Genomic DNA, 25,708 nt, shown 5'->3' with positions numbered 1-25,708 from the left:
CTTGTCTCTTTCTTTCCATCCAAATGTGTTTATCCCCATATTTTTCCTGTTTAGTCCCAGGACAGATTGTCTGCAGTACCACTTGCAAAGGAAGGCCTTGCTCGGTGGAATAACACAGCAGCAGCTCAGTTGCTCCAGCAGCTGGTGTGAATGTTTCCCGAGTAATACGGATGCCTTCTCACTTGCAGATTGATGTCCTGCAAGTGTGATCCAAGGCCACAAGCTTCACACAGCCAAGAGATCAAAGTACTATGAATACAATGAAAGCAAGCAAATGTGTATAGTGAGTGAGTGTTACAACATAGATAAGTAACTTTTGGAATGGCCATATCTGATTAAAATAATTAAACCTGCTCAGAGGGATGCTGTTGCACCATTAAGAATATTTCGGATAAAGCAACAGTCCTAAAAGGAAGATAGCAAAATACATCTTATTGAGAGCTGTTTCTGATGTTCTATCACCTGAACATCACATATGCAAATATATGTTCATATTAACTTGGATATTCATGGAACAGGAACTGAAAACTTGTAAAAGGCCTCCCCTTTCTGACAACCCACTGCTCACTCAGGTAGGCTATTCATGGGAGCAGTTACTGGTGTGGCAAGCAGATCATTCTGATTATTTTCTAGTTTCCATATAGCTTGGAATGATCCTGCCTAATATTGGAAGCTAAGCAGGGTCAGGCCTGGTTGAAATCTGGATGGGCAACTTAAAATGCTGTGAACTGCTCAGAGAACTTCTGCTTCTGGCAGTACAGAAATTATTATGGAATGGGCTTCCACGAGAGGTAATTGAGGCCCCATCAGTGATGGTGAGGGTGTTCAAAGATAGGCTGGACATGCACATGGTGGGCATGTCGTGAGCGGAGCTGGCTGAAGCTGGGGGTCAGACTAGATGGCCTGGGAGACCCCCTCTGACTCGCTGTTTCTAATAATTTAATGATTAAAGAAAAAAATCTGTTTGAAATCTGTTACTACTAGATGCTGTAGTATATGAAAATGATCCCATCCAGCACATATGCCATTAATTTTAATACACGGCAATATTCACCGTAGGTTCTCTGAATGAATAGCTGTATTTAAAAATAATAATAATAATAATCTATCCCTAGTATAAAACACAAGCTCATGATCTACACTAGAGTGTAGTCCTCATTTGCTTGGTTCGTTAACTTTCATTCCTTGCAAAATGAAGATAAATAATTGCTAATGATTTCAGTGAATTTTTTATCCCCAATCCAATATTCAAGGGTCACACTGTTGAGTGGAAAGGTCTGGAAGATCTTAAGCATTCACAATATTGTTTGGCTTGATATGCCGCATCCTTCCTCACAAAATAAGCTTCTCTATTATAATTGTCTGCTTATCCAACTGTCTGTTTGGAGTATGGCTAGCCAAAGTTAAGCACCTTTCCATCTCACTGGTTTCAGTAAGTGGACTGAACCATGTACTTAGCTCTCCATCAAGATAAATGTATGCTTAAGCCTTCAATCCTATGAATACTGTCCCATGAATTTAATTTTTGAGTGGACTTGTCTCAGACTCCACTTTTAAAATGTTTAATCTTGGCTGAGGTGTGCCTTCATTTCCTATAATTATATAAACTTTTTAGGTTTTACTAGCCTAAAATCATGGATGATATACAGAGTAAAAAAGTTTAATGGAAAAAAAACTCAAGCAAGCTTATCAGGCAGAGAGAGATAATAGTTCAGAGAGACACAAGACAATCTGAGACAAACCAGCTCCTGCAATTTCCTTCCTCCACTTGCACTAACCTGTTAGTTGCCTTTTTACATGAGTTTTGCTGCTATGTTAGCAATGGCAGAATAGATGTTCCCATGTTTTCCAGGGCCATCTGGCTCCTCAATGTGACACTGTTAAGAACAGGCCAGAGGAATTGTGACTGAAATGATCCCCAAAACTTTGTTCTGGCTCGCAAAACTAAGAGAAAGGATACAACTTCTAATTCAGGTGTGCACCTTACTTCAAAAGCCTTAAACACTGTGAATATTTCAAAATGTGTTTCAATCATCTTGGAACTGCCCAGCAAGATGAGGATTGATTTACTAGCTTTAAGTAGCAAGATGAAATGTATATAGCATTTCAATTTTAGCTACTTTAAAGGAAAATATCAGGTTGTTCATGTAATTAGTGTAGGAAATAATATCTAAGAGTAGCAACTTTGCTGAACAGACTGCAGCAAATGAAAGTTTAAGCTTCCATATAACCCGAAATGCCTGATCCTGCCTAATCTTGTAAGGTAAGCAGGATCTGGTGCTTGAATTCTGGCACAGGAGTTGAAATCTGGATGCATGTTGGGAGCAAGCAGTTGGACCTGAAGGCCTGCTAGACCCCTTCCAAATGTTTGATTCTGAACAAATCCTGCACGCATTGAATAAATAAAACAGGAACATCAAGAAAAGCATGCAAGATATTTTATTTAATTATAGCATTTGTTGATCTGACTTTATGTATACTATTCATTACCTCAACCACTTAGCCATATAAAAGATTGATTTAAAAATGCTATTAGGGTTGAATCCTATACACCATGTAATCTGCTTACTATTTGTGCAGATAAATTATCAGACACGAGGAGTAACACTACAGAAATGGACCACACTACCTTTATCTTGAGTCAGCTTTAGCATATGGTTTACTAGACCTGAGCAATCCATATTCGGCTGTGAAATTCCTAACTGAAATATTCATTTAATTTGTATGATCCTTTCAGCTGCATATTTTACAGTACTGAGATATGGGTTGAGGAGATTAGTTCTGAACCTTTTCTCCACTGGATACAATGTGATGTGGTAAAGCTGCTTCCTTCCCAACTCTTCTGCCATTCTAGCACTTGGGAAGGCACAGCCTCACATAGCCAGCCAGAGACCTGAGGATTAATCATTAACTGTTACTCCCTTCTTCGCTGTAAAGTTTCAGAAGACTCTGTAAAAACGTCCTCCCAAACTAGAAATCACTTTCATTACTCTTTACCATCTCTTAGCCTCTTAGAGCCCTCTAGATATTTGGAGATGCCTCCATTTCTCATAATTCCATAAATCTTTCAACTCTCAAAATGTCACATTTATACAGCTCTAAAACAATTTCAGATTAAATGTTTAAAAGCCTGTGATAATGAAGAAGACCAGAGCATATGCACCAGGGAAGCCTCTCTGGAGGCTAAACATCTGCACACATCAAGAGTGATAATTGAACCCAACCCAGGCAGCTCGTCTCTCCCAACACCTAGTCATGGAGTCAAGGAGTAGGCAAGGCAACGGCTCCCCCCCCCTTCTTCTTCCACTCCCCTTTTCTCTTCTGAAACGATCCTAGTAGGCCTGGGAACCTGTGGACAGTGGGCACTTCAAAGCTCCCTTCTTGGGTACCTCAAAGTCCCCTTCTCCTCCTTAAAAACCCGTCCTGCTGACCCAAGAGTGGCAAAAGGCATCACTCACTACAGGCAGGCTATTTACAGGCTTAGCTGCAGAGTTGTGTGTGTGGCTGGGGTGGCAGAATGGATTTCCCTGTTTCTCCTCTAGTGGTAACCTCTCCACCCCCAGGAAAGAGTGAGTCAGGGAATTCTGGTGAACTATGGTACAGGTAGGGAAGCCCTGAAAAATAAGGTTAGGGACTTCTGTGAATGTACGCTTCTGTCCACAGAAGGAAGGTCCTGAATCCAACACAGAGTGTAGAGAGTTTTAGGAGCAAGAAATAGGTTGGGCTGATGGTATAACATTATGCTTAATTGATACAATTGGACATTGTACTTAATACAATGTATCAATTATGCATTGATACTTAATGAATACAATTAGACAGCACATCTCCAGACTGCAACAAGTTCATTGAAGCTGCTGGGTTTTTAAGACTTTCAGCTGTATGTAAACTGCCCAGAGAGCTTTGGCTGTTGGGTGGTATGAAAATTAAATCAATAAATACATAAAATATATCACCAAGTTCTGGTAGGAGATTGCATGCCTGGTCAACTCAGGACATTACTTCCAGGAAACGGTTCCCCATATTTAAATCTCTCATCGCTGACATGTAGGATGTCTTCAGAAATTACCTTGCGATGGATTTGTGATACGTTGTTAAAAATAGTTTGAAAGTATCTGGAGAAGCAGTAGAGACAAAACAATCATTAAATACATAACAAGCAGCTATTCTGTTTTTACTGTAGTGTAAGCACAGGGTCACCAATCTGAATCGGGGGTCTAGTATGCAAGATAGTTTGGCTTTAACTGCTATGATCTGAGTATGCAGCAGAGAATCCACATTTCAGTTTATATTACATAGTAGTGATGTGCCTAGTTGAACTTGCAGATGCAAGAGACTTAAACCAGGTAATGACCACAGTCAGAAGAATTGCTTAAAGCTTCCCTGCCTTCTGCATCAGGGTCCCCATCTGGATTGGGCTTTCCAGATTTACACTAGAGGGAAAAAAGCATAAAAGGAACTGTGAACAGCTATATTTGCAATGTAATGACTATGCTGACCCCTATAAATATAGGTACAGCGGGCGGGTACTTATGGTCCTGGCTCTCAAACTAAAGTGGACTTAAGAGAATTGCTGAGGGCACGCTAAGTATTGTCATGAAGAGCAGCTGGTGGTAAATTAGAACAAACCTAAATTTATGAAGTTCTCTAGAAAACATAGGGTCCACAGATGTTTTATGGATAAGCAGCTAATTGAGCAAGTTGAAGTCTTTATCTTAGAGTGGTTTTTCAGTCAACAGGGTCTTGATTAGCCCATCAGAAATATGTGGTGGAAAAGGCTTCTAAGTGTTCTAAAATTCCAATACACTTTTTCTACACAAAAGGGGATGACTATATACCCTAACCACTCCATGTTTCTAGAGCTAAATCTTTAGTGCAATTACTTCATAGTGACCAGATTTGGATAGGTGGCTATTCTAAAGACACGGAAGCTGCTCTATGTTTTTAAGACTTTGTTTCTTCTGTTCCATGTTGTTCTCCAAATATTTTGTCACGCCTGGGAGCTAATCTTGCTTCCTTCAATCTGCAGGCCTGGTGTAACTAATGCTTATCTATTGGCTTTGGCTGTACTTAACACCCATTGGATTACTCCCTTTGATTCTGCAGGGCTCCCAAGAGAGCACTTGGATGAAGGGTATCACTACAAAACTTCTGGTTTATCACCACAGGCCTTATTAATGTTAGGATTCATCAGAGCAAAAGACTTAATTAGACAGTGCTTACATGATATTGAACACTAAGATAATTTGGCTATTGCAAGAAAATTCTGTCTATGGTATGGAAATCTTCCATTTGGGTCTTTTGATACATTAGCATTGTACTTGTAAAACCTAATAGTTTTAAAACATAGATAAGCTTTTATTTATGCAAGACTGAATATACTACCATCAGCTGTACTTGAGTGTCAATTTAAAAGAATCCCTTTTGAAAATTGCTTATGTTCATGCAGACATGGCAATATTGAAACAGTAGTTCATGTATTATTACTTTGTTCTTTCTGTAAAGACCTAAGGAACAAGGTGATTACTCCCCTACTCTTATTTATTCCACGGTGACCAGCTTCTACTATGTGTCTTTCCTTCTTACAGTTCAAAACAGATTACAACAAAACTACAAAATGTTTAGCCTTGACTATCAAAGTAAGATCTCCCTACTGTATCATAGCTCTGACTTTTAAATTCTTTGAGAAAATAGCTGTAAAGGATTACATATTAACTTGGGCAGTGGCATTTAATATAAATTATAGACTACATTAAGGCAATTTTAGTTCAGTGTGCTGTATGTGCTTTTATTTCTGTGCATTTATATTCTATACACTGAGTCATGTGCCTGATGCAAATAAAGATTTATTTTATTATGCCCTGGCTCCGGGACAGTGCAGATGACCAGCTTGTTTTCTGCTAACACACCAAATATGATCCAGATTCAGTAATGCATGTTGCCTCCCCAGAATTTATCTCTCACCCTGCATCTCCAGTTGAGTAAGCAGGTTGCCAGTCCTGCTGTCAGCCATGGCTGAGGCTTCTCAAAGCTTTTGTTTTAGCCAAGTTTAGGAACCACTTTTTGAAGCTGCTCTGAACTGCTTCACTGAGGTTTGGGAGGAAGCAGTTCGTATCAAGGTGGGAAGATGCTAACCAAAGTGACTGATATCCTGATTTGTTAACTGTGACTAGTAGAAAGAGATGTGTTGCATTTTTTCCAGTTTGCCATCTATGTATATCATAGCCAGTTACTATGAGAACACAGTGTGGCTAGCCATTTCTTTTTCTGTTACGAAATAAAAGAGAACAAAATTATCAGGTGCCTGAAGAAAAAAGTAATTTTGCCCAACACATTCTAGAAAACAATTTTTCATCCTTTCTCAGAGGCTGCTTATGTTTCTTCAGAAATATTGAAAATGATGCTTCCAATATTTGTTTTATTCTGAAATGTTTCTTCTTCTGATCAGGTTGTATAATATTCATGGGTAGCAGGTTATCATATATTTGCACAGCACCGAGTATATTTTTGTGATGTACATTTTGGATTATGTGGTATAATGCACAGGATTCCGCTGACCTGCTTATCATAAACATAATGCATCATTCTGAGCAAGAATCTATACTGCTGAAAGCTGAATTGACTGAATAATTTAGGTTCCTTCCAAATCTGAATGGGCTCTCCTTTAGTTGAATACCCATACAGCATTTTAGACCTGATGGTATTTGATGCAGCAAGGCATTTCAGGAAATAAACAGACCCAGAATGGAGCCAGCTTTTCTCATGTTTCTGCTTGCGCTGCCCAATTTAGTTTTAACTAAAGCTATGCTTCTGTCATTAGACTACAGGTCACCTACTTAAAAAAAAATCTTCAGTTCTATTTGCTATCTCATTTAAGCTTCTGCCAGTGATATCCATGTGGAATTTCAGCACCAAGGTTACTTTTACTGCTTATTATGCATCGGAGAGTGTTCTTTTGCAAGAAACAATAAAGCACAGATCTGTGCTGTGAGCAGTTGAGCCATACCACTACCTCTCCTCCTCCTCCTCCTCCTCCTCCTCCTCCTCTTGTTATTCAGCCCATGCACCACAGAAGCAGACTTTTTATTCAGGCAGCAAGGAGGTGTTTCCTACTCAGAGCATGAGAACAGAAAAAAAGAGCAGAATAGGAAAAGCATGCATGAAGGCTGATTATTGATATTCGAAACTATTAAAAGTGTTATTCCTGGCTGAAATGCAGGCACAATGGCTTCAGGACGTGCTAGTGCTTCGCATATTTGCACGGCCTTTACTTGTGTTATAGTAGGTTAGGAACATCGGAGCCTTGTTGAATCAGACCACGGGCCTTCTTATTCTGACCAGCGTTTCATGCAGTGGCCAACCAGCACCCCATGATAAGCCCACAAGTAGGCCTGGGAGTGACGTGCCAGCCACTGGGGTTCACAAGCCACAGAATACAAAGGCATGCTGCCTCGGTACTGGAGATAACATGCAGCCATGATCGAGCCCCCTTTTAAACCTGTGGGGCCTACCACTGTGTCTACAGTATAGTTCACTATGCTTCCTCGGACATGTCCTCAGCCTTCTTCCATTCAGCTGCAAGTATTATGAGAGGGATAAAATCTCCCTATCCGCTTTCTGCACTCCATGTATCATGCCATGCACTGGAACCATCTTTTCCTATTTGCATTTTTGTACATGAAACAGTCTGCGATGCTGTGATCTTCCCTCATAAGGAAGTTCATCCAAGCTTTTATCATTTTGGTCTCCCTTTTCTGCATCATTTCAATCAGAACTCAACAGTACTCCAAGTACAGTCACACTATAGATTTGTATAAGGAACTTGAGAGAATTGTATAAGGGATACAAATGTCAATTCCATTTCTAGTTATGCCCAATGTGCTTTTTTTCACAGCAGCTCCATACCGAGTTGAAATGTTCATCCAGTGAATTTTTGGTCCAAACTGCATCACTTTAAATTTGCTTACAAGTAACTACATTTGCCATCTTAATGCCCATGATGGACTGATCCTTCTAGAACTCCCTTTTTGTTTTAACCCCTTTAAATGTTATCAATACCAAATCTAGCTCATTGAAGAACAAGCTAAAAAGAGCTGGCCCCAGTAATAAAGATCCTTGTGGAACCCTACTATTTGCATCACTGCATGGTGAAAACTAGCCATACTTGTTGGCAGTGAGAAAGACAGTTGCTCTTGGCCTGCGTTCCCAAGGTCTACTGACTGGAATTTAGAGGAGGAAGAGGAGGAAGAACAAGAGGGGGCTTGGAATATGTGCCAGTTCCAGATGCTGAGATGAGAGAAATGGAGATGCTTAGACCAAGGCTAGACTCCCCAGGTGTTCAGGCAACCTCTGAGAACAACCATGATGTACTGTTGGCAGAGATTACTTGGAACAAAGGAGTTTTTCAGAGACAGATGAAGCAGGTATGGTTCTTGATCCCATGATATGATGTCGGCAGAAGAGAATGGCCCAATAAGAGCATTGGTGTGTAGTGAGGAGACGTGCTCATTTCCAAAGGGGCCCTCCAGAAAGGATGGGGCCCAAACATATGAGGGACTGTTCCTAGAACCCTACATTGGGTTCAAATGGTTGTAATCTGGGTTCCTCCCTTTGCATATTCAAAGCCACAGACCTTTCTTCCAAAACATTCTTTAATCTAATGGCCAAAGTACTTTCCAGTAGCTCGAACACCCAGAAGGAATCTCTGAGCAGGCACAGAGCTGTTTGTTTTACCCAATCTACCCTCTTTGGCATATATTACATGCAAAATCATTTTTTGCTCATAGAACTTTTTCCTACTATAAACGATTTTTCATAAAAGCATTGCTTTAATGCATCTACTCCATCCAATAATTAACGAAGGCACAGTGTAGTGATTCCTGGTGTTTAGGAATTTGCCCCTAGAAAAAGAACTGCAAAAGCTTATATTTATATGAAAAGTTTCAAGGTAGATGAATTATTGCATGATCAAGAGACTGAAGGATGGTACTCCTTCAAAGCTTTCTTTCCAGGGCTGCTTCTCCAAGTTTGCTTTCCCTATTGGTAGAAAAAATGCCTTGTGTCAGAAAAGCTGGTTGAGTGTATTGCATTTCTTTCGACAAAAGTCTGATCTGCTTTAAGAAAACTATTACTGCTCTTGTTGGAATATTCGCTTCTTGCCTCTGGTGGGAAATAAATGGGCCATGCAGCCTGTGGAGGGAAAGAGAACAAATCTTATCTCAAATTTTTAATTCTTGCACCTGGATGCAACTAGAAGCTATACACCTGTGGAATTGGATGCCATCTATCTGGCGGGGAATCATGTGTGCAGATGAGTGTTGCTTACACAATGCTGTACCCTGCTCCAGAAGCCGCAGCCCTGCATGCAGAGCCTAGTAAACAAAAAGCTGGAAAGCACCATTTGAACAAAGATCAGAGCACCAGAATCAGTTCCCCTTTCCTGCCAAGGAGACACTGTGTGGGCTCCAACATCCTTTTCCAGGGTGCATGTGCATAGTCCCGGTTGCTGCATATGCATTGCACTAAACCAGGCCTTTTGACTTTTTGTATTTATCCTGATGTTTTCAATTTTCCATATTTGTCAGAAGGTGCTAGCATTTTCAGCCCATGATGACACGTACATGCTGGCTTAAGAAGGAAGAGACCTATTTTCCATGATGTAGCATTCATTTGTTTTCTTTACATGAAGCTCATATTTCATGCAACACTTCACAGGACAATGGGTAGCTTTATTTACACAACTAAAAGGAAAAAGCTCCTCTTAAAACTTCTCTGATGACGTTTTGCATTTATCCTATTCTATGAAAAGTTACATTGCTTATAGAAGCATTCACCACCCATTGACTTTTCCACAGTTCGTTGTCTTACAACCAGTAATTGAGCTGGATTAGATTATATATATGAATATTTTGTGGCAACAATGCCAAACACTGTGAAGGTGCAAAGTATTTTTACAGTGGCACAAAAGTAAACAGAACAGACCAGCTTTTGTTGGTTGCAGCACAACAAATTGTGAAAAAGTCAAAGAGAGGTGAATATTTCTGCATGGCACTATGTATGCAAAGCATTAAAACAGAACAAAAATTAGTTCTGCATTTACTATGCAATCTAGCTGCATTGCCAAATTGCCCATGCTTCTTTCAGAATTATGCATTCAATAAACAGAAAACAGCTGCCAACATGAATAATTTCAAACAAAAGCCAGTACACCATCCATGTCAGTAATGCAGGCATTACAAATAGGATTTGTTTTCTTTTGTCATTTGTTTTTTACAGCCCAATAGCTCAGCAACAACCAACCAATACATAAACAGAAAATCACTAACAAACCTTATAAAAAACAAAACAAAAAAAGACCCACCTAATCTGAATCATAGGTATTTATTATTCATTTGCATTTGTTTTGGTACCTAATACAAGGATCCTTTGTTGCTGCCTATCTTCATTTTGTTTCCTTTGAATTATGATAAATATTTGTAAACTTCAGAATGATTTTCGGAACAACAATTGGATTATGCTATGAAGAATCAATCCCATCAGGAAATGATCCCATAACCGCTTTCTGCATGCAGGAATCGGGGTGGAAGGGCCATGCACTGGAATGTAGGATCATCCTCTCCATCACTAGGTCATTGATGTGGCAGGCATGCCGCTACTGTGCAAGGCACGCTGTTGCACACCCTGGTGCTCATTCTAAATCAAATGCCTCCTGCACCTTATGATGAAGATGGAAGCCTTGTTTTAAGAGCACTGGGGTTGGTCTGAAAGCATCTCCATCGCTTTGAATGTCCCCTTCAGTTTAGTGTTGCGGGATGCCCAATGAACCCCCTGGATGCTTAGTCCGTGCCTTCACGTGCGCTTAACTTTTCAAACATTATGCACAGATTTGGTTCGAACTCAAATCTTTGAAACACTTTAATTAACTCTTCTGTGGAAATAAATGAGACAGATAATAAGACATACAAATTGTTTAACTTGGCCATTAATTTCTATCCCACATGATTCAAAGTATCCTAGGTTCATGGTGCTATTTTTTTTAAAGAGTCCTAGATTCAAGACCCAGATTTAATGGATAGAAGAGCTCCTCCCATGGAAGGTGTCTCTGTCCAAATTTTTGGGACGCCAATGCCCTAGCCCACTACCACACCTCACTCCATTTCGCAGGCTCCCCTGCAACCCTGTCTAGCATTTTTAAGAGCTCAAGCAGTTGGGATGAGAGGAGAGAAGTTCTGCTTCCACCAGCCCAGTTGTACCTGCTTAAATCTGCAGCAAATCCAGCATTATTACTACCCATCTATAAACTACTGTTTGTAGAATTGTTCTGCTGGCTTCAGGTGCTTTTTAAGAAGGTAAGGCCCTCTTTTCTCTTTCTCTCTTCCTCGCACACACAAGGACATGAGCCATGGTACAGTCTCATTCTGTTCCTCAGTGTGTACAAGTTCTACAACCATGAAGGTGGGGCTTGCTTTTTAGTTTCTACCTGATTGGCACCCTAATGCTAGCAAGCGTTGGAACTGCAACTGGCTCATTGGGTCCACCATATTAACAGGCTTTTCTACTGGTGTGGAGCTGCACTAAGGGAAAGAGGCTCCCACACCGTTTGCTTTATCTGTGAGGTGGTCCTAGGTAGTGAGCATCTAAGCTCTCATCCTACGTGAAGCATCACAGATGAAGGAGAGACTGCAAATCATTTCAGTAGCCAACTTGCATATGGTGATTCTTCTCATTTCACCATAACATTTGGCATAATTTGCCACATGGATTGTTCAGTCACACCAACAAAATCCTTGCTTTGCTGCATGAAGCAAACTCTAATGCATGCAACCTTGAGAAAAGTCATGACTAGGGGCTTCTCAGACAGCTTCTGCTATGGGTCAGTAGAGAAATTTTTAACAGTCAAATTGAGCCAAACTATTTCAATGGGCCTATTTTATGACTCCATCTAACCTATTGTGCTTTTAAAAAAACATATACATCCTTTCATTCTTGGGAAGCAAGAGTCTATTCTTTCTGAAAACTAACTTCCTGACTCAGTTTCCTTATATGGCACTCTTAATTTTACTTGTCTTATCCCAATCTTAAAGGCCAAGCTGGTGCATTGCTCAAGTTCGTTTCTATTGAAGAAAATGCCAACTGAATTCAAAAGAAGACTCTAGACAAAAAACTACAATAAATGATCAAATTGTTCTCTTTTAGTGACTGCAAGGAAAAAAAGAGTTTTCCTCATCTGCTGCAGACTGGTGATGTCAAGCCATCACAGAACTCGGGTTGTTAAACAAATTAGTTTTTGGTCTGGGGCTGCATACAAATGGACCTTATTTGAGCAACTGAGGTGCTGTTTAAGTGTTCTCATTGCAATCGTATTCCAGTGAATAGTTTCCTTTCTAGTTTGCTGCTGCAGAAACTGGCTGTACAGAGTGCTGATGGTTGGCACAAGGCAAATAATTTCCCTCCCATACCCTACCCATGGATCAACAGACTTTTTTAAAAAATTAAGTACTACCAAACTGATGAATACGCATTAAAAAGAGGGGGGAAAATTCCAAGAAGGAAATTCTGCAAGGGCTGTATTGTAGAAACATGTTCGGAAGTTGGACACCTGAATTGTTGCTTCCGTTTTATTTCTATACTTCCCAACAACCAAAGGTCTTTAGGTGGTTTGCAAAAATTCAGTATTTAGATTTATGATGAGTAAGCATATCCAGTGGATTTTTGAAGGCCAGTTCACTCCATTGAAGGAAAAAGAATTGCAATGACTAGGTTCTGTTTAAAGGAGCATTTGTAAGTATTCTGGAGTTATAACAACACTTTATTTCTCTTGTGTGAGGGTGTTTTCTTTGCTCCCTGGTGTCTAAGGTAATTAGGAAAGTTGCTTTCAATATAGAATAAATACTTAATATACTTTGTCAGGAAAACATGCAAGAGTAATTTCCTTCTAGAGTTAGCTGAAAGAACTTCCATATATGTAAGGGGCGAAACAGATGTCCAGTTAGTACATAATATGCAGCTACAGATCTTGTTTTTCCATAAATAATCACAAGGGGGGGGGGCTACTAGGAAATCAGGGCATGTATAGGCCCACCTCTTGACTTTCCCCTTATGCGTGGAATAAAATCCATCATACCACCACAAAACACAGCTAGAAAACTCAGAAATAAGGGCAGGAAAAATCCTATCAGCACAAATCCTCCAAAGGTTCTTCAATGCAAGGGGAGAGGAGAGCATTTCATTCCAACTGTGGTAGGAAAGTAGAAAGATCAGCATCCTCTACCTATTCATTGTCTTCATAAGGAGTAAGAAGAGCCATGCTGGATGAGATGAAAGGTCTATCTAGTCCAGCCTTCTGTTCACACAGTAGTTGACCAGCTGCCCATGGGAAACTCGCAAGCAGGACATGAGTGCAACAGTACTCATGCCCTCATGCCCATATTCCACAGCAACTGGTGTACACAGGCATACTGCTTATGATATCAGAGGTAATGTATAACCATCAGGACTAGTAGTCATAGATAGCCCTTTCCGCTTGAATTCATCCTGTTCTCTTTTAAGTTGGTGGCCATTACACGGCTTGTGGTAGTAATTTCCATAGCTCAGCTATGTGCTGTGTAAAGTAGATGGCTACTAGGGCGAAGGATGGTTCCATGGTGGCATCCATGCCATGGAATGACTCTCCAGAGAGAATCACTGGGTGCCATCCTCACGGCCACTTGGGAGGTGGCTGAAGATTTATCCTTCCAGCTCCTTAAAACAGTTCATCTTACATTGAATTCCTTGAAAGGAAAAATGTGGGATAGCAATATAATAAATTAATAATGGCTGTGAATTTTAATCCACTATTGTGTGTGTGTGTGTGCATGTGTGTGTGTGTTTAACTGATGTTGTATTTTTTTTTTTTTTTTTTTTTACCATTGCCAGCCGGAAATTTTACACAGTTTGTTGTTTTCTGGTTTTTGGTTTTTTTAAATATATATTTTAAATACTGTGAGTCAGCTAGAGCCCATTCTTATTAGGCAGCCTATAGAAACCGTTTAAATAAATAATTATTGAATAATTGCTTAAAATGGTGGGCACTACAGATATCAAGCAGAGAAAAAAGAAAGAGATTTTTAATGTCAATTTGGAGCATGCAAATGATCACCAAATCTCTATTTTTCTGACAGCTCATGCTGTGAGGTGGTTCAGGTGTTGGACTGGGACTCAGGAGACGTGGCTGCCAGTCCACAATCAGTCATAAAGCTCACTGGGGGCCCTGAGGCCAGTCACAGTCCGCCCTACCTCACAGGGGTGTTGCTGCAAGGATCAAATGGGGGTTTGTAATCCATTTAGTAAGCTCGCGCTCATAACCACCATCAGAATGGGTAGGCCTGGTAGGATAAACTAGCAGCTGGTATTTTGTTGCTAGAGGGCCTCAAACCAAAAGAAGACGTGAGGGAACACGGAACTAGACACAACATTGGCCAGGGCTGAAAAATGGTACCTCTTAGTCCATCAACTAGAGCAGCCCTTTGAAACATATTCATATCTAAGTTTCTGTTTTGTTTGTGTGTTTTTCCCTCAAGGTCCAGTTGAAAAGCGATGAATGCAAAACGTTTGCCATGAAGATCCTAAAGAAACGGCACATAGTGGACACAAGGCAGCAGGAACACATACGCTCGGAGAAGCAGATAATGCAAGGGGCTCACTCAGATTTTATTGTGAGGTACCATCATTTTCCTCTGATAAATCTATTTCAGGTGCGCAGCAGCAATACGCAACGCCGCCAAGGTGCTCTGAACGCCACCTTGAAATTTTGATCACCTGACTCCCTATTTAGATTGTGATCCGGTTTTCTGTTTGCTTGAACAGGAAAGGTTTACATTCCCGCCCCCCCTTAGAACTGTGCACCCAAATTGTTCCTCTTTACCACCACAGCCTAAGTGTGAAATGCCTGTGTGTGGTGGGGAAGTGTTAAAGGCTGTTTTTTCAGGGCACACTTTTAAGAGAATGCATTTTTTGAATGCCAATGCAAGTTCAGGAAAGTACGAGCTTTTTCTGAAAAGCTGCTTTCCCATGATGACAACCCCTGCACCTAATAAAGTGGCTGATGGATCGATTAAGTTAAAATGCTGTGCCTGGCACATGAGTGCTGGCGGAGCATTCAGATGTGCAACATTCCCTTTTCAGTTTCAGAAGTACAGTCATAGTGAACTTGTATAGGTCAATCGGCTGTCAGCTACAGAGGCTGCTGAAATGCCCTTCAGTGCCTAGCAAATGGAGCAGAGATGGGTGACTCTCTCTCTCTCACCAGGAAAATAAATTAAGGAAAATGCCTGCTTCCCTCTGTCACTTATTACCTTCTGTGGAAGAAAGAAAGTACCTCTTCTGCACATGAGAGAGGTAGCCTCAGAAATCAAGGGGGGAAAGCCTTCTGCAACACCATGTTGGAAGCCTGTCACTGAACTAGCTGTGCCATATTGATTGAATTATTGATTGCCCTGTGCACTAGAAGTGAGTCCTGCTGAATTCCATGAGACGTTTTCCAAGGGAGTGTGCCAAAGATTGTATAGTTTCAGTTTCTCACAAATTCTGCACTGCAAAGCTTTTTGGGATTTAGCATCTCAGTGCTCCTTGTGCCCAAGTCAAGCAGAGATATTGTTATATAGCAGTGCCGTCTCTCATTCTCCCTTCCTCTCTCTATTGTCCATCCATCCATCCATCCGATTTAATATTTCAGACTGCTGTGGAAGCTGATAGCATGCATTGCTGTTTTCCTTTTCTTTCCATTATAGGCTATATAGAACATTCAAGGACAGCAAATATTTATATATGTTGATGGAAGCCTGTTTAGGTGGAGAACTGTGGACAATTCTCAGGGACAGGTAAGCAAATTCCTCTTTGTGGTGTAAGATTAGATACATCGGACTTAATCAGGTGACCCCCCATGATTCACAGCAAGATCATGCACCCAAAAGCCTTTCCCCAGTGGCCTGGAACTTTGCACTCTGGCTAAGAGATAGATTTAGACCTTACTTCTTCCAATAAGTCTCTTGCATGCCTTTGCAAAGGCACAGGAGTTCTCCTCTCATTTCATCCCAGCAGGAGCTTTTCACTGATCCTGCCTTTGTTTGTGTTGAGAATCTTGCACTTCTTTTCTGAAATGGCAAGCTGTCATCTATGTCATTTGGGATCCATCCCTGTAGTGTTTGTTTTGCAACATGTCCACATTCTCAACTGATCACCGTGGTTTTCACACACGAGGGGTTCTCAGTCCAATATGGTGTGCACATGGCTGACGGAACTGCAAGATGGGCACAGGCTGTGCAGTCGCATGGCTAGCTCCCTGCCCGTAGCACTGGGGTACCCTGGGAAAAGAAACACCTGTCTTTCCCGGGACTTTAGAACAATAGAACTGATGTGGAGTGGTGGAGACTTGGTTCGAATCCCGGCTTGCTTGCAATACTTCCCAGCCTTTCTTAGGCAATTCCCAGCTTCTCCTTTTATGAGGATAAATTCATGTATGTTGTGAAAAATCTTGGTTGTGTAGCATGGCATTGGACTGCACAAACCAGGACTCAAGGCATCTGCCATGCAGATGACTTTGCAGTCTCTGGAGTAACTATTGAATGACACAATGTTCTGTGCTAAACAGAATTAGTACATAATGCCTATTAGTAAAATAGCATAAGGAACCCTACAGAGTTTCTACAGCTTGACCCAGGTACTCTGTGAACAATCTGCTCCAGTCTGGGCACTGAATTAAGCACTGGCTTTACTTTAAAAGGGAATGGGTCAAGGGACTAGGATTTTTTAAAAAGAGAAAAGAGTACAAAGTACAATTAAGAAATAAAACACCAGGGCAGGTTATAACCCAAGGCCCAAATGTACAAACTCTTCAGCACTTTCCCTTGACAGAAAAATAACAAAACAAGCCTTACTCTGCAAAATTGGTCAAGCTAAGCCACAGGCAATTAAGACAAAGAGCAGGACAAATGCCTCGCTGTTCTCTACCTAGGTAATAGGGTGATCGTCTTAACCAATCCCACAGTGGCCCACGCTCTTCCAGGGCATTGCTCACCTGGTCTGTATCCTGGCTGCAGGCAATCAAACCCTAAAAGGATAAGGCAATAAAAACCAAGCCAATTGTCCATGGGATAGAACTTGCACACATTTCCCACCAGGCCTAATCAAGAGAAATAAAAGATATGCTGGCAAACTTGGGTTCCTATCCCTGCATTTCTTTCACAATAATGAAATATGTGAAAAATATGTGATATGATGAAAAAAGTAGCCTTTGTTACCATAGACAAGATTATTTGACCATATCAAGCATAATAACCATCACAGCTTTCAATTATGTAATTTTTAAGAGCAGGCCAATATTCCAATTCTAGATTATCTTCAGAATAAATAGAGCAATTTTAGGCACCAAGGTAGCCAGTGGGGTTTTGGTCTTTCCCCTTCTTTGAACAGAATACTGTTTTTGCAGTGCCTTTAACAGTGTAACCTTGTAAGAGTCTGCTCAGAAATAAGTCCCACTGGGTTCAGTAGGGCTTCAGCTAGGTAAGCATAGGGTTGCAGCCTTGTACTGTTCTCTTATACCGGCCTATTCATAAGTTAGTCTGAGTTCAATGAGGGTTACTCCTAGGTAAGTCATGGGTTAGTTTCAAAAGTGATTTGTCAAGGATGCAGAAATCCAAAAGTACTACTGGATGATGAATGCAAATCCAGAGTCCCATGGCATGTGTAGAAGAAATTGGTTCCGGGCTTTAGTGAAACACTTTTGTTCTAAAGAAACTTTGAGTGTGTCATAATCCTGTTGTTGACATGGGATGTTTTAGCGTCTAGATTTTTACCACTTCGAGGAATGATTTATTAATATGCTTTCAAAATTTTATGACGTAATTTGCTTCACTGGCTGGTTTCAGGCAAGGAGGTGATGCAATCAAACAAATAGAAGTAAAGTGCTACTTATAATAGTTTTCCAGTGGAAGCCACTCTCAGGCTGAGCCTGGAGTTCGCAAGTCTACAGTTAGCAAGCACCTAGCACAGACCCATAAATGAATCTGCTGTTAGGTTTCCCTTGAACTCAGAGGGACTGACTTCTTAAGGAGACATGTGCAAGGTCATGGTGTTAGTGAGCATAAATGACTGACAACTCTATTGATGTCAGAATACAAAGCAATAGATAGAAATTGCAGAAGTAAAAAGTAAAGTATTGTAAGACAAATTAGGTATTAATTACTGTATTCAAAGTTTGTTGGTATAAATCACAGAAAAACAGAGCAAGCATGAATAAGGATGTGAAAATTACTAGTTTTTTATCATCTTAAAAAAAACATCTTTAATGAATATTTTAAAAAACAGAAAGGTAAAATCCAAATTACCAGTTGCTAAGTTTAGGGAGGGAAAAAACACTATTTGCTTAAGGCCTTCATATTCTTTTCTAAAAGTTCTTTTTCTTCCATATGCATGGTATCTACTGCCATCTAGCTTTGCAGACAATACATCTTTTAGTTCCTTAGGGTATCCATTAATTGATACAATTGTGGTATCAAAGCAGCATTCACTTCAGGAAAATATGTAAGTTTATGTTATATACCTTTAAATAGGATTTCTTAACAAGATGTAAGTAGAAATATTTCATAGAAATGTCTGACTAAAACTGTTCTTGGAATGTGTTATGCAGGGTGGGTCAAAGGTAGGTATATGGTACTGATCGGGTCATAGAATACCTCACACAGTGAACAAATTGAAATAGTCTTGGAAGCATTTATAGAATGCATTGGTAGAATTTGTGCCACTGTGGCAGGGGCAGGTTCCAGAAATGTTGCAATGTTGATGAAAGACATTTTGAGCACTTAAGAGACTAAACATGACCTGATCAGTATTGTATAGCTACTTTTGGTCCACCCTTTATACCAATTTAAAACAGACTCTATAAATTGGAGGAAGGACATGGTAAAATATTATTTAAATGGTATCTATTCTCAGCAATGACGTGATTGTATCAATACAGTTGTACCTTGGCTCACAAACTTAATCCGTTCCAGGACTCTGGTCGTGACCCAAATTGGTTGTGAGCCAAGTTAAATTTCCCCATAAGGTTCAATGTAAATAAGGTTAATCTGTTCTGTAACTATTTTTTTAATCAGAAAAATGTGGAGCAAAGTGACCATCTCAGCCATCTCCCACCCTCCACCCTGAGCACGAGCATGGCCATCTCCTTGCGACCGTCATCCCTGCACGCACCCGTCATCCCAGCACGCTTGGGGAGGGAGATGGGTGTGAACGTGAGCATGCTGGGGGGTGAAGAGACGGGCGCCAACATGGGCACACTGGGGGGAGAGACGTGTGCGATTGTGCTGGGGGGGGCGAGATCGCAGTTGCACTTGTGCAGGAAAGACGGGTGCAATCATGGGTGCACTCTTGCAGGGAAAGACAGGTGTGATCTCGGCCATCTCCCCCCCGCCAGCACGATTGTGGCCATCTCCCCACTCGGGGGGGGGGGGGGAATGGCTGCAATTGTGGCGGGCTCCAATGCGGAGTTCACGACCGAAGTCAATTTTTTAATGACATTTTTGTTCGCGACCTGATTTGGTCGTGAACTGAAGTGTTCATGAGCCGAGGTACCACTGTACTTTGTAAGCTTCAGTTTAGTGTTTAAGGGTGCAATCTTATTACAGGATGGTAAATGCCCAAACTCAGAGGCTTATACTTTTCTGACACATGATAAGAGGGGCAGTGGAGGGGAAGTTTATCTCTCCATCTACCTAGTGACAGCATTTCACAGGGTGGGCTGGAAGGGGCTAAAGATAACTTACATCCTGGTCTCTCCAGTCTCAAGCCTTCCTCACCCAGCAAAATGTCCCTCTTTACCTATTCGTGAAGTTGTGTTGCTGACCTCAGAGATGTAGCCAACACGCTTCCTTCCGTGAGAGTTGTGATGTGGACGGGTAGCTGGAGTGGCAATCCTCAGGTCCAAGGCCAGACCACTGACTACCAATTGGAAATACAAAATATTCTTTGACCTTCCAGAATACTGTTTAGAAGCCATAGGCTTGTTTGCTGCAGTGCTTCCTCTGAAATGAATTTGAAGGATAGAAGCAGCAAGCAAGATGGTTGTAAAAAAAACTGCATTATTTATTACAAAGAGTCATTCTGTTAAGATATTTTAATTTATATCTTAAGATTTCTAAGGTTTTGTTTTGTTTTGTTTTGTTTGTTGCTAGTTACAAATTCGCATCCAACCCATTGCAACCCCATGGACAACACTCCTCCAGGCCTTCCTGTCCTCCACCATCCCCCAGAGGCCACTCAAGCGCACGCCGACTGCTTCAGTGACTCCATCCAGCCTCCTCATGCTCTGCCGCCCCCTTCTTCTTTTGCCATCTACTGTTCCCAGCATTAGACTCTTCTCCAGGGAGTCCTTCCTTCTCATTAAGTGGCCAAAGTATTTGAGTTTCATCTTCAGTATCTGGCCTCCTAAAGAGCAGTCAGGGATGATCTCCTCTGAGATCGACTGGTTTGATCTCTTTGCAGTCCAAGGGACTGCAGTCCAAGGGACTTCTCCATCACCACAATTCAAAGGCCTCAATTCTTCGGCACTCAGCTTTCCTTATGGTCCTGCTTTCACAGCCATACATTGCAACTGGAAAAACCATAGCCTTGACTATACGAACTTTTGTCAGCAGGGTGATGTGTCTGCTTTTTAGTATGTTGTCTAGATTTGTCATAGCTTTCCTCCCATGGAGCAAGAGTCTTTTAATTTCTTGGTTGCAGTCACTGTCTGTGGTGATCTTGGAGCCCAAGAAAATAAAATCTGTCCCTACCTCCATTGCTTCCCTATCTATTTGCAAGGAAGTGATAGGACCACATGCCATGATCTTAGTTTTCTTAATGCTGAGTTTCAAACCAACTTTTGGGCTCTCCACTTTCACCTGCATCAAGAGGCTCTTTAGTTGCTCTTCACATTCTCCAATTTTTTTTTGAAGAGATCTCTAGTCTTCCCTATTCTATTGCTTTCTTCTATTTATTTGCACTGTTCATTTAAGAAGGCATTCTTATCTCTTCTAGCTATTCTCTGGAATTCTGCATTCAGTTGTTTGCATCTTTCCTGTTCTCCCTTGCCTTTCGCTTCCCTTCTTTCCTCAGCTATTTGTAAAGCTTCCTCAGACAGCCATTTTGCTTTCTTGCATTTCTTTTTCTTTGGGATGGTTTAGTTGCTGCCTCTTGTACAATGTTGTGAACCTCCGTCCATAGTTCTTCAGGCACTCTGTCTATCAGATCTAATTCCTTAAATCTATTTGTCACCTCTACTGTATATTCATAAGGAATATGACTTAGGTAATACCTGAGTGGGCTAGTGCTTTTCCCTACTTTCTTAAATTTTCTTAAAGCCTGCTTAAACTTTCTTAAAGCCTACATTTTGCAACAAGAAGCTCATGATCTGAGCCACAGTTAGCTCCTGGTCTAGTTTTTACTGACTGTATAGAGTTTCTCCATCTTTGGCTGCAGGGCACATAATCTGATTTCTGTGCTGACCGTTTGGTGATGTCCATGTGTAGAGTCGTCTTTTGGGTTGTTGGAAAAGAGTGTTTGCTATGACCATCGTATTCTCTTGACAAAATTCTACCAGCCTGTGCCCTGCTTCATTTTGTACTCCAAGGCCAAACTTGCCTGTTATTCCAGTTATCTTTTGGCTTCCTGCTTTAGCATTCCAATCCCCCATGATGATAAGGACATCTCTTTTTTGGTGTTAATTCTAGAAGGTGTTGTAGGCCTTCATAGAACCGGTCAACTTCAGTCTCTTCAGCACCAGTGGTTGGGGCATAGCCTTGGACTACTGTGATGTTGAATGGTTTGCCTTGGATTCGAACCGAGATCATTCTGTCATTTTGGAGATTGTATCCCAGTACTGCTTTTCCTACTCTTTTATTGACTAAGAAGGCTACTCCATTTCTTCTGAGGGATTCTTGCCCGCAGTCGTATACCTGATGCTCATCTGAATTAAATTCACCCATTCCTGTCCATTTTAGTTCACTGATTCTTAAGATGTTGATTTTCAGTCTTGTCATCTCATGTTTGACCGCATCCAGTTTACCTTGATTTATAGATCTTACGTTCCAGGTTCCTATGGAGTATAGTTCTTTACAGCATTGGACTTTCCTTTCACCACCAGATACATCCACAACTGAGTGTCCTTTCGGCTTTGATCCAGTCACTTCATTCTTTCTGGTTCTTCCCCAGTAGCACATTGGACACCTTCCGACCTGAGGGGGTCATCTTCTGGCATCATCTCTCATTATCTGTTGATAGTATCCATGTGGTTTTCATGGCAAAGATACTGGAGTGGGTTGCCATTTCCTTCTCCAGTGGATCACCTTTTGTCAGAGCTCTCTCCTATGACCTGTCCATCTTAGGTGCCTCTGTATGGCATAGCTCATAGCTTCATTGTGCTGCGCAAGCCACTTTGCCATGGCTATATTTTTTATTTATTGGTCATAACAAAATTGCTTTTATTTGTTCCGTTAAAACAAAATGACCAAAAGGTTTCCCATAATATCAGTGCTAAAAGCCTAACACTGTAAGAACAGCTTGAGACTGGTCAGGTCAGGAATTCATGTTGCAAGAATTGCTTCCCATATATACCTTAGAAATGCTAATACCCCTGACATAAAAGGCCGGTCCATTGGAGGTTCATTCTTTGAGATGCTAATTGTTTGCCTGTCCTGAAGTTTCTTCACTTTGTGTTTTCTCAAATCCCTATTGTTTTATCCTAATGTGCCTCTAACATACTGTGTATTGCGATCCCCCTTCTTCCAAATTGTATGTAACTGACAGGTTCTTGTACAGACTCCCTCTCTGTAGTCCCTTTGGGGACTGCCTACATTCTGCATATATTTTTCTGAATGTCTGAATAAACTGTAAATGTTCTTTTGACTGTACGCTGCCAGCAGACTCTCAAGAGTGCTATTTTCACTCTTGACCATATAGACGGTAAATCTTAGTTTGGCAGCTGACCGTAATATCTAGGAATGATGTTCAGTTTTGTGATTGCCTCATGATAAACTTGTGATATCAGTGCTCCCACTGGAATAAGCAAAAGTAAGCAAAAAGTGTGGGAAAGTTACATGTTGCATTAAAACAAACCCTATGATATTTCAACAACTAAGCAAACAAGCAGAGAAAGATGATTCCACTATAACCCTACAGCTGTTTCGCAGTACGGTTTCTCTGGCAGCCAGTGGGCTGCTAGTCAAGTCATTAAATACATGAAATATGCTCGCCTGACACCACAAGCCCTTCAGGTGGTTTCCTATGCTTAATGTTGCTGAAAATGGTTGAACTATGATTTTCAGTCTGTAAACTTAATGGTGCCAATCGAAAACAGTGCAGTCATTCCAAACTTAAAATCCTGCATATATTTAAATATTTAACTGCATTGCCTCAGAGTACTTTTACCTCATGAAAAAACAAGCTCTGGTAGACCAGATATAATCTGAGGCCTACTTTCACATGGTGGAGCATCTTCTCCAGACCATACACACCGTCAGACATGCTCCCTGGCAATATTCAGCCAGGTGCCACTGTGCCAGCCCCGCCCCGCCCCCAATTTTTAGTCTCCCTTGTTTAGGAGGGGGTCAACACAGTTATGGTCAAGATAACCCCCTCCACGGGTCTGAATCATAATTACCAAACAGCACTAATTCTTCAGCCATTCTACAAAGACATTTGTTTACTCTGAGCTCAGTTACAAGTCAGCCTGTATCCTAGCATCTCTGATTGTATCTTCACAACCAAGTGTGGTTCAGTCTTTCTTCCACAAACCAAAGAGCCCCAATACCTGTACCACCTGCTCAGGTTGGTGTGCTAGCAGCAGTGAAGATAAAAAATGTGTCTCTGTCCCCTTTCCACCTTCAGCACCAGCAGTGGACAGTAGTCTTGGAAAAGTCCTACCTCACCCTGTATCAGATGGCAATTCATACAGGCATTAGAAGATGATCTAATTTGAGTTCTTATAGGAGGAAATGGTCCCTAAGCTAATATAATTGACTCTTCATGCAGATTCCTGTTAGAGTTAACATCATTTAAGACAATGAATTCTGAACCAAGTTAACTATTTGCCTGTGTCATGCTTGGAGTAAAGCTAAATCAAAAGTAAACTAAAATAAATCAATCGGTCAAGACTCACTTGAGTCCGATCGGTTTCAAAGGGTCTCCTCTGAGCATGACCAAGCTTAGAGCCCAACATTTAAGGGACACAAGCAGAAATGTGCAAGATCAGAGCAATGGCCTATCTAGACCAGCATCCTCCTCCCAGTGGCCAACCACATACCTATGGGAAGCAGGGCGTGAGTGCAAGAGCACGCTCTTGTGTTCCCCAGCAAATGGCAGAGCAGGGGTGGACAGACTTTGTTAAATCTCTTTTTTAGCTTGTGTCAAGCGTTTACCTCCCGCTGTCCTCTCACTGAGGAACCAGACTGTTCTGTATGAGAATGTTGTTCATTTGCAAGTGCACATCAGTGCAAGTCTGCATTATGCAGACTTGCATGAATGTGCATTTACAAATGAACAAAATTGGGAAAGTTCTTCAACAAGAAAAAAGCGAATGAACAAAATTGTGCGAGGAGATGCCCAGATTCAGACTTCAGAATGCACAGGAATCCATTATTTCGCTGACGTCCCTGAGGGACACGTGTCTCTAAAACTAAAGATAGTATATAGCCATCATGACTAGCAGCACCCAATGGCTTATTCCTCCATGATACTGAAATGCTCCAAGAAATGTTTCTGTGCATGTTGAGTGTTACTGGTATCATTCTTTTCCTTTTGCAGAGGTTCATTTGAAGATTCTACAACCAGATTTTATACAGCATGTGTGGTAGAAGCTTTTGCCTATTTGCATTCCAAAGGAATCATTTATAGGGACCTCAAGCCAGAAAATCTCATTCTAGATCATCGAGGTTATGCCAAACTGGTGAGTGCTCAGGATATTTTTTTCTCACAAGCAGCAATAAAATAGGATATTGTCATGCTCACTGCATTGCAGTTAAGGCCCTGTAGCCTCTTTCAGTATAATAAAATGCCTTCTCTAACAGGTTTATATGAGCTATAAAATACTACCTTTGGCTGAAAAGTAGAATTTAGTGGTATAACTCAAGGATAAAGCAGTCTATAAAGAAAACTAAGAAAAATAAATAGCCTAATTGTTCTTGATTCTTACATAAGGAAAAAGTTGAAATTCCCTGCTGGTTTTACATATCCTTTATAGTTTTATCTTCAGAATTTTCTTCTTTTCCTTTGCATGATCCTGGTGCTTGATAAAGATTGTAATATCTCTGTAAAGATTTCATTTGAAGAAAGAGCAAAGGTATAATTGTGCTGTTTATCAAATTGTGATTTTATTGATTCTTCAAATGGTCAATTCTTTTAGCCCCCTAGCTTCTGCAGTATTATTATTGATGAAAAAGCATTCAGCCTCATGTGTACTTCCTTCATGTTCAAAGGCCTACCCTCCCCTCCTCTGTGGCAGTAGAGACAGGAGTAAGAATGCAACAGATTAGGCGCACTGACAGAGGTTCAATAATATTATTTGAATACATTTGAGCAGTAGGACATGAACAAGGCTTAAGGGAGGCTAGTATTCCAGGAGAATTTACCAGAAAGTTCTCACATCCTTTAAATCACCCAATACGCAGGGGTAGACTCAAGAAAACCACAGGATTCCCTC

The 25,708-nt window shown here is 41.0% G+C and overlaps 1 protein-coding gene across 2 annotated transcripts in view; it reads left to right on the top strand.

Annotated features, from left to right (window-relative positions):
• Positions 1-25,708, top strand: part of PRKG1 (protein kinase cGMP-dependent 1) — a 743,395-nt gene that overhangs the window by 705,074 nt on the left and 12,613 nt on the right. For both annotated transcript variants that reach the window (XM_044420579.1, XM_044420578.1), the window contains exons 11-13: positions 14,559-14,698; positions 15,768-15,857; positions 24,814-24,955. In XM_044420579.1, the coding sequence (XP_044276514.1) occupies positions 14,559-14,698; positions 15,768-15,857; positions 24,814-24,955 (372 nt within the window). The remainder of the gene's footprint in view (positions 1-14,558; positions 14,699-15,767; positions 15,858-24,813; positions 24,956-25,708) is intronic.

Source organism: Varanus komodoensis, unplaced genomic scaffold (genome assembly GCF_004798865.1).
Source record: "Varanus komodoensis strain SLA01 unplaced genomic scaffold, ASM479886v1 scaffold11, whole genome shotgun sequence".
NCBI classification, from domain to species: Eukaryota; Metazoa; Chordata; class Lepidosauria; order Squamata; family Varanidae; genus Varanus; species Varanus komodoensis.
Note: the sequence above shows the minus strand (reverse complement) of the source record. Positions and strands in the feature narration are given on the sequence as shown.